We start from the raw sequence: 10,264 nt of genomic DNA on the forward strand, positions 1-10,264 counted from the left end.
ATATTCAGAATTGAGAGTTCCTCTTGGTAGATTTTACGTTTGATGAGTATGAAGTGCCCCTCCTTGTCTTTTTTGATAACTTTGGGTTGGAAGCCAATTTTATTTGATATTAGAATGGCCACTCCAGCTTGTTTCTTTGGACCATTTGCTTAGAAAATTGTTTTCCAGCCTTTTACTCTGAGGTAGTGTCTGTCTTTTTCTCTTAGGTGGGCTTCCTGCAAGCAGCAAAATGTTGGGTCCTGTTTGTGTAGCCAGTCTATTAGTCTATGGGGAATTTTTATTGGGGAATTGAGTCCATTGATGTTAAGATAAATTAAAGAATAGTAATTGCTTCCTGTTATTTTTGTTGTTAAAGTTGGGATTTTGTTCTTGCAGCTGTCTTTTAAGTTTGTTGAAGGATTACTTTCTTGGTTTTTCTAGGATGTAGTTTCTGTCCTTGTGTTGATGTTTTCCCTTTATTATCCTTTGAAGGGCTGGATTCATGGATAGATATTGTGTGAGGTTTGGGGATTTTTTATTTGTTTGTGTGTTGAGACAGGGTTTCTCTCTATAGCCTTGGCTGTCCTGGATCTTGCTCTGTAGACCAGGCTGGCATCAAACTCACAGAGATCTGCCTGCCTCTACTCCCTGAGTGCTATGATTAAAGGCATGCACCACCACTACCCAGTATTTTATGGATCTTAATATCTTTTTCACATTAGAAAATTGATACCTTTTGCAGAAATATCAGATTTGTTTAAGGTGAGAAATCTGTTTCCCCTTTTGTTATTTTTGTAGTTTACAAATATGGAGTCTAAATGAAATGGAATGCATTGGAGGATTTGTGTGTATTTCTTTCTATTTTTTTTTTAAAGACCACTTGTGTATCTCTCTCTTTTTTTTTTAAGATTTATTTATTTATTATATGTAAGTACACTGTAGCTGTCTTCAGACACTCCAGAAGAGGGCGCCAGATCTCATTACAGATGGTTGTGAGCCACCATGTGGTCGCTGGCATTTGAACTCAGGACCTTCGGAAGAGCAGTCGGGTGCTCTTACCTGCTGAGCCATCTCACCAGCCCTTGTGTGTATTTCAATGCCTCATTATGGGTTATCTAGGTGCAGTGTGGACGGGAGACAACACAGCCGAATGGAGCTATCTGAAAATCTCCATCCCGATGTTACTCACCCTCAGTGTCTCAGGGATCTCCTTCTGTGGAGGTAAGCTGGCTGCTGTCCTGAGGCATCCAGCAGGAGGGAGTGAGAAGTGAGGGTTCTCAGTGCTCACTAGCCTGTTGGGGCAAGGATGAATGTAGGGAAGAAAAGGGGGGGAGAGCAGAAGTGTCACTTTAAAACCTACTGCACAGTCTGCTGTGGTGTGCACACCTTTGATCCAGCCTTCTAAAGGCAGAGATAAGAGCATCTCTGCCGCAGACTACCTCCTTTTGGGGGTCTCCTGTCTGAGTGGAACGGGTCTCTGGTGGCAGGTGGGCATGGATTCCGCAGATGACAAACAGAGTCCACATGAGAGAGCATGTAGGATCTGAATGTATTTTCACAAAGTGAACACCAGTCTTAAATAATACAGAAAATAAAGGGGTAGGATGTCACAGCAGGCAAAGTACATTGAAGTTATCTGACACAAAACAGAGGAATGATTTCAAAAGGACTTACAGGAGCCAGGTAATGTTTACAGTAAAGGTAAAACAGCTCTGCCTAGGGTCAGCTAAAGACTTCACACTGCCTCCAGAGACACATGAGAGCACTGCCACCAACTTGGCAAACCAAAGCCAACCTAGCTCAGTAGAGCATTAGCCTAGCATGCTCAAGGCCTGGGGTATAACAGGCAGCAGGGTAGGCAAGGGAATAAGAGAATCAGCCTTACAGATATTTTGTGCTCAGCAGATGTAAGATTCTGTAGCATGATTTAACTTTCTTTTCTTTAAGATGTGCTCAGTTGCTCCAGGGCTTGCCTAGCTCACAAGAAGCCCTCAGTCTGATCCCCAGCCCCACACAAATACACACATGATTGCACCTATGATCCAGACCGGGATGTGGAACTAGAAAGATCAAAGGTTCAAGGTTGTCCTGAGATGGCTCAGTCAGGAAAGTGCTTGCTACACAAACATGAGGACCTCAGTTCTGATCCCCAGCACCCATGTAAAAGAGCCAGATGCAATGGCACATGCCTGTGATCCCAGAGCTGGGGAGGCTGAGGAGGAGGATTCCTGTTGCTTGCTTACAAGGCAGTCTAGACAATCAATACAGGAATCCTCCTTCTCAGCCTCCCCCCACACACACACACAAGATGTGCTCTTAGAAAAGATAGATGTAGTTAAAATGCATGTCTGGTGGCTTGCCTTTCCTCGTCCTGAGAATTCAATGCTAATAAATGTTACTAACATGAAGGTGCTCAGAATATACTGCCTCCAGTATATTCTAGATGCAGGTCTGATTGATTTTTATCTTCTACAAGAATAAAAACAAATTAATAACACTTTTTTGGATATATGTGTCTTCATAACATTGGTCCACAGGCAAGAAATACATGTCCTGCCCACAGAGTGAGCAGAAAATTCTACCTTAACCCCCAAAGCTGTTGATTTGCTGCTCTGTGGTTGATATTATTTTAGCTTTTCTTTTAAAAAAGAAATACATTACCAGCCACCTTTCCTTCAGTACACAGACATACTCCTAACCAGGGAGACTGCAATTTCTGAGTAATGGAAGATCCAGAACACATAGGACAACTGCTCTTAGAGAAAATCCTGTGTCTTTTGACAAAAAAGAAAGAAGGAAAGAAGAAATCACAGAGCATTCTGTGAGATCACTGGCTGGTGTTTGGGGCTCAGACTCCTCTATTTGAGGCCATAGGTTTGCCTGTCGAGTTTCATATGCACAGAGTGTCTCCTCTCTTTTTCAAAGCCTTATTTTACTTTAGCACATTATTGGTTACAAGTGTGGTTTCTTCATCTGGTCTTTGTCTGTGTAACCAGCTGATGTGGGTGGCTTCATTGGCAATCCTGAGGCAGAGCTGCTTGTGCGTTGGTACCAGGCTGGAGCCTACCAGCCCTTCTTCCGAGGCCATGCCACCATGAACACCAAGCGTCGAGAACCCTGGCTGTTTGGGGAAGAATACACTCAGCTGATCCGGGAAGCCATCAGGCAGCGCTACACCCTCCTGCCCTATCTGTATTCTCTGTTCTACCATGCACATGTGTCTTCTCAGCCCGTCATGAGGTAACAGGGCATCCTTATTAGGACCTCCAGCAACCAACCAACAGATCCCTTCAGTGATGAGGGGCTGGAAAAGGAGAACAAAAGCAGTGTGTTTAGTCAAGTTTCAGTCAACTTCATTTCCTGTTGCGGTGCTGCCTGTTGAAAACACAGAAGCTAATGACTAGATTCCTAATTCTCGTGATTAAAGTATTAGTATATACCAAGAAATGGAAATATTATGTGTCAGCAGTTCCTAAACCTACTTGAAACCAGAAGTTTCCTGGTAATTCTAGTCATCATCCAGGGTTAGAAACACCAGCTTTTTTTTTTTTTTTAACCATTCTGTAGAAACAGAATATAATGTTGCAAAGACTGGTAAATACATAACAAGTTTCATTTATTAAAAAATATTGGGCTGGAGAGTTGGCTCAGCTGGTAAGCACTTGTTGCTCTTGCAGAGGACCTGAGTTCAATTCCCAGCACCCACATGGTGCCTCAAACTACATTTGCCTCCAGTCCTGGGAGAGTCCAGTGCCCTCTTCTGACAGCCACAAGTAGTAGGCATGCATGTGGTGCACATACATTCATGCATGCAAAACATTCATACACATAAAATAATTTTAAAACTCTAAAACTTTTCAAATTAAAAAAAAATTTCTGGGTGCTGGAGAGATGGCTCACCAGTTAAAAGCTCTCTTGGAGTGCTCTTGGAAAGGACTTAACTTTGGCTCCCAGCACCCATGTCTGCTAGCTCACAATCAGCTGGAACTCCAGCTCCAAGGGCTCCAGTGCCCTCTTCTGGCCTCTGCCTCTGCAAGCACTTGCACCAAAGGATACACACATACTTAAGTAAAACCATTCTCATAAAATTAAAGGATGGATAGCAGTGCTAAGTTACTATCTAGTCCCAGATAGCGAAGGTTTTGTTGTATCTCTGAACCTAAATGCCTCCTGGATGGGTCATATGAAGCAATAACTATTTAAAATCTTGACAATTTCTCACCCTCCCCCAGAGTGTTAACTGCTTGAAAGCAAGGAAAATCAGTTCCTTTCATCTAAATAAATAATAATTAAATGATACATGAAAGTCACTGGCTGCAAGAAGTGGCACAGAATTATCATTATAATAAAGTGTGATATTTTTGTCAACATTTACCTCACACCAGAAACATTACACATTTAGACTTGTCTTAGTTTCTGTCTGCAGCAGTGGTAGGTAGTTACTCAATAGTCAGACAGGAGTGTGGCACATGAGAGGAGTCTCAATATTCCATTAGGACATTCAAGTTGATAGAAAGCTCTTTCACTTAATGTAAAGTAACCATAGCAACTGCTCATAAACTCTCTGGTCATATGAGAAAGAACCTTGGCTCTTTGTATTTTCCAATACCTTTTGGGGAGGTATGACACTAAAAAAACATTAAAAAATCTAATAAAACATTTAACACCAAAAATAATAAAACAATATTTTAAATGCAATTCTGTTTCCTTTTCCCAGGCCTCTGTGGGTCGAATTTCCTGAAGACTTAGAGACTTTTGCTGTGGAAGATGAATACATGCTGGGTAAGTATTTATAGGTCAGTTGTACTTGTGATAAATTCTGTAACTATGTTTTTATTATATTTTCTAGTGAGAGTCTCCTAGGCCCAAGAAAGGCAACTAATAAAAATAAAAGGGATTCCATCACTAATTTTTTTTGAGTCAAGGTCTCATTTAACCCACGCTAGCCTGGAACTTACTCTGTATCTAAGGATGAGGTTGATTTCTGATCCCAAGTGCTGGGATCACAAATCTGCCTCGCCACACCTGGTGCTGGGGATGGAACCCAGAGCAGCATGCATGCTAGACAATCACTACAACAGTTAAGCTCCACCCTGCCACCCTTCACCAAAGGGTGTAGTAATGAGGCTGTAGCTCTATTCTGTTCTAATGTAGCCTTCACCATACTATTCATAGTAATACCAAATAAACCCATCATATTGATGAATATGATCTGAGAGTTTTGTTTGGGACCCACTCCTCTAAAGCCTGGTGAGACTGCTACAGGGAAGGTAAGTATAAGAAAGTAGACCAGACGGTTATAGTAAAACATGGAATTGCAATAGTAGACCTTGCTTTCGTTTGCTTTTTTTCACCTAAGACAAGGCTTCGTAGCCCAGGTTATCCTTGGGCTTGTAATCCTCTTCATCAAGGTCCAGATTTCTGAAACTTCAGGCATATTCTACAATACCTAACTGGGCTTCTTTAATGAGGAGCAACCATGAAATCTAAAGCGTGGAAGTTTATTGTATTAGGAATCAAGCCCAAGAAGCAAAGCAAAGAATCAATTCCATTCTAAATAATGGAACCCTCCAAATGTAAATAATGATAATGATGATAATAATATCAGGAACAAGAACCCTTGGAGATATAGTTGAGGGCATGTTTTTGTATAACATGCACAAGGCTCTGTGTTCAATCCTTGGCACATGTGGCTTCACCTTAGTTGTCACTGCCTTGGAGAAGCATTTTTTGTTAATCCTTACTTCCAATATCTTAATCCTCCCTACTCAAAGTCAGTTCTGCCCATTCAAAGCCTGTCCCACCTCTTAGGTAATTTTCACTTTGCTTTAACTCTAACTCACTTGTAATTACTTTTTAATGTCTATCTTCTTCACTTACCACAAACTCCATGAAGATAGGAGCTGAGTTTGTTTTATTTACTCATGTAAATGTCCCTGGAATCTAGCATGGTACCTGGAACTCAATCTTTATTGACTAGAAGAAACAATCTGAGATAGACATAGTTCATGCCTATAATTCAATGCTCACGAGTTCAAGGTACCTGTTACATAGTGAGACTGGAAACCTCTAAAATGAACTCATAAATAAATGCAGTTGACACATGTATGATGCCAATAGGAAAGCAAAAGTAACATTCCAGGCTCTTCTTAAGAGAGGTCCAGACTGCAACGGTAAAGGCCTGAAGAGCTGCACAGCCCAGACTTCTCCATCACTTCACAGCTCACTCTAACCAGAGACATGCCTGGCAAACGATGAAGCACGTGGGAGTGTGGTGCTTGCTGATGGTGGGCATCCCAGTACTTATGCAGAAAATGGAGCTGTGGAGCTGAGCATGGGAGCCATAGCCCTAGCATTCAAAAGGCTGAGGCAGAAGGATCATCCCAAAGCCTCCCTGGGATGCAGAGTGAGTTCCAGGTCTCTCTTGGCTACGCAGCAAGACCTTGTCTCAAACAAAAACAAAAAACAAAAACAAATAAATGCATGAGTCTGTGATAGACAGGGCCCTAGCCCCACAATCCTAACAGCCACAAGTGGGTTTGATCCATTACCTTGTTGAGCCTGTACCCTTGATCTACCAGTGCTTCTGTCTGGTGAATTATTTGTTCAACTCACCATTGTCTCCGCTTTACAGAAGATCACAGTCTGGTGATCTTAAGGGCACAGTAGTGTTCAACAAAGGGAAATCAGCCTTTCTGATTCCCTATAATGTTACTCAGCTTTACCTCTCCTTCATTTTTTAGGAAGTGCTTTATTGGTACATCCAGTTACAGAACCGCAGACCGCCATGATTGATGTATTCCTGCCAGGGTCAGATGAGGTAAGAGCAATTAACAGGCACATGTCTGGTGTCTCCTAGCTCTCCTGCTTGCTTTCCTCTTGGGAAAGAATTTGCTTCAGCATGCAGTTATGAATTTACCTCAGACACTGTTTTCCACAGTCATGACACTGTTCTCAGACAAACATAATGTAGGGAAGGTGGAGAAGAGGAATGGGTGAGAGCCTGAGGGATGTGTTTTACTTTCACACTTTGTCATGTGTGAGTCCTCATGGAGATGGGGTGCTTTAAGGTAGAGGATTTATCCCGCCTAGTTATTTTGTGGGATGCCTTTCAGTAATTCACCAACTAACCTTTGTTAGGGCTCCCAGATAAGAGTTTGCACCCCATCTCCAATTCTCATAATCACCCCCAAAACACAATGCAGTAGGAATGGGTAATCCCGCTTCTGTGCATTTCCTCCAGCCTGTCTCTTCTCTGATGTTCCTCTCTCCTGTCTGTAGTGATTAATTTACTTGTTATGTGCTGTCCCGTGTTTCATTGTGTTTTTACTTTTTTTGTCTTACTTATGGTTGCAAGCAGTAAGTCAGTTTATTTATAGCATATGCATGATGGAGAAGTCCCATGTACCACAGCATGCACGTAGAGGTCAGAGAACAATTTTGTGGAGGCAGTTCTCTCATTCCACTTTTCTGAAGGTTCTGGGGAGCAAATGCAGTTATCTAGTCTTTACCATTGCTTGTCGAGACATCTCATCAGCTCAAGCATGAAGTCTTTGCAAGTCAGTAGACTGTGAGAACCATGAAGGCATGTTCTCATCTTCCACTCCTGGACAGCTTGTAACTGTGTGCCTGTCTAGCACCTAGCACAGGAATACATTGCTCAGCAGTTAACTTTGGGATGTGTCGATAGACAAGGAATGGTCTTTAGTTCATCAGTTATATCCCTTGATAACCTCCTCCTCTTCTTCCTCTTCCTTCCTTCCTTCCTTCCTCCTCCTCCTTCTCTCCCTTCTCTTCTTTTTGAGATAGGCTCTCATGTGTCTTGGGCTAGCCTTGAAGCTTAAGATGAACTTGAACTTCCGATCCTCCCACCTAGGATTACAAGCATATACTACCATGCCCAGTTTATTATATGCTGAGGACCCAACACCAGGCTTTATGCATACTTTGGGATTTTCTTAAAGAAAGAGTATGTGGGACCTGCTGGTACGGGCCCATGATTCCAGCAGGAAGATTTCAAGTTCAAGGTTTACCTGGGCTACATAGTGACTTCAAGGACAGCCTGGGTAACTTAGTAGGACTCCATGTCAAATAAAAGAGGGCAGAATATACACTTCAGTGGTAAAGCACTTCCTTAGGATGTGAGAGTGCTTAGGTTCAATTCCCAGTAAAACACATACACACACACACACACACACACACACACACACACACACACGGAATGGGGTATGTTTTTCCCAACTTGTCCCACAAATTTTAATTATATCTACTTAAACTTCTTTTTATCCCTTCCTTCCGGGTGTTGCAGCTTATTAAAGGGCAAAAGGAGATAGTGGGTGGGTAGTGGATAGATAGCGGGCTTCTCAGATGAAAGATTGCCCACTCTCTTTTCAGTATAGTTGGTTTCTTTTCAGGTCTGGTATGACTCTAAGACATTTGCATATTGGAAAGGAGGATGTACTGTGAAGATTCCAGTAACCTTGGATACTGTAAGTTATTTTCAGAGTATTATTTCCCCCTATTTAGCTGTGTTAGTCTGTTCAGAGTACAGCCTGGGAGGCGTAGACAACAGACATTTATCTTTCCATACTTCAAAGTGCCGGCTGACTCATGTCCTTCTGAAATAGTTCTTCCTGGCATGTAAGGGCTGATGGGATGGAGGGAGTAAGGGAACTGCGTTCTTATAAATAGAGCTGAAGAGTTTGCTTCAGGGTTCGAAGCACTGTTGCTCTTGCAGAGAACATAGGTTTAGTTCCCACATGGTAGCTGCAACCATCTGCAGGTGATCCAGCATTTTGTATCTGATCCCCAAAGGCACCAGGCACACATTTGGTGCACATACATACATATAGGCAAAACACATACATAAAATAAGATAAATCTAAGATCATAAAGTGTTCTTGTACAGATACTATTCCTATCATATCAGGAGTAATCTTTATGAGCCTGTCTCCAGATAATAGTCACTACAGTGGTTGAGGCTTCAACATATGAATGGAGAGACACAAACATTCTGTTTATAATGTATTTCTGTAAAAAGTGAACCAAGAGTGTAAGTGTTTGATGTAATAATTCATACAGTGCATATAGAGAGAATACATTATAATAGTGCTTGCCTTGGGCTGTGCTTGGGAGAGGGTGCAGGAAGCCATGGAGAGAGTCTGGAGGTGTTGAGAGGGTTTTAAAATTGATTGTGGCAATAGTTTCTTACATATCTTAATATACTGAAGTGGCTTGATTATATACTCTAATTGTAATTTTTGGAGAACATGAATATATCAATAAAGCCATTTAGATATATGAAGAGTTTAAAAATACATATACTCTGACTCTTGGCATGAATTATTGAGGATAAACAATTTTCTCCTGTATATCTACACTTGTATCTAAGAACAGTAACACTGAAAAGAGAAGGAGTGGGCACCACAATGCTGAATAAATTGTCAAAAAAATTCAAAGGTGCATCTTTGGGTCTCTGGGCAAGAGAATGTGTCAGTTAAAAAATTATCAATGTGTCCATCCTGGCTGAATCACAAGCATGACCATAGACCCTACATTATGAAGATTAATAGAATAGTTGTATTGTTTGTTTTACAAATTATCACCAAGTGGTTTCATTATAAAGAATCTGGTTCCACATGAATTTTCAGATCCAACAGAGACCTTAGTAATCTTCTACCCTAATTTCTTTGTTTTAGTCACTGCTCTGTTGTTGTAACCAAGGCAACTCTTACAAAAGAAAATATTTGATTGGAGGCTGGCTTACAGTTTCAGAGACTTCGTCCATTATCATCAAGGCAGAGAGCATGGCAACATGCAGGTGTGGTGCTGGAGAAGGAGCTGAGAGCTACATCCTGGTCTGCAAGCAAAGAGAGACATTGGGCCTGGTTGGGGCTTTTGAAACCTCACAGCCCACATATTTCCAATGACATATTTCCTCCAACAAGGCCACACCCCAATCCTTCTAATCCTTTCAAATAATGCCACTCCCCAGTGACCAAACATCCAAATATGAGTCTATGGGGGCCGTTTTTTATCCATTTGCACATGAAAAAACTGACAGAGAAGTTAATTTTTTTGTCCATAATTACCACTGGGTTGTGACAGAACTATGACAAATCCCACCTCCTGCAAGTTTTCTGAACTCTGAGTCTGCATCCCATTCCACTGTTGTTACTTACCATGTTGTTAACTTACCATGTTGTTCTAAGGAAGGAAGGAAGGAAGGAAGGAAGGAAGGAAGGAAGGAAGGAAGGAAGGAAGGAAGGAAGAAAGGAAGGAAGGA

General features: G+C 41.7%; 1 protein-coding gene across 3 annotated transcripts in view; it reads left to right on the plus strand.

Annotated features, from left to right (window-relative positions):
* The window catches only part of Ganc (glucosidase alpha, neutral C), a 63,463-nt gene that overhangs the window by 46,410 nt on the left and 6,789 nt on the right, over positions 1-10,264 (plus strand). For all 3 annotated transcript variants that reach the window (XM_021193211.1, XM_021193212.2, XM_029536628.1), the window contains 5 exons: positions 1,099-1,200; positions 2,976-3,219; positions 4,697-4,761; positions 6,723-6,799; positions 8,394-8,468. In XM_021193211.1, the coding sequence (XP_021048870.1) occupies positions 1,099-1,200; positions 2,976-3,219; positions 4,697-4,761; positions 6,723-6,799; positions 8,394-8,468 (563 nt within the window). The remainder of the gene's footprint in view (positions 1-1,098; positions 1,201-2,975; positions 3,220-4,696; positions 4,762-6,722; positions 6,800-8,393; positions 8,469-10,264) is intronic.

This window comes from Mus pahari, chromosome 3 (genome assembly GCF_900095145.1).
Source record: "Mus pahari chromosome 3, PAHARI_EIJ_v1.1, whole genome shotgun sequence".
NCBI classification, from domain to species: Eukaryota; Metazoa; Chordata; class Mammalia; order Rodentia; family Muridae; genus Mus; species Mus pahari.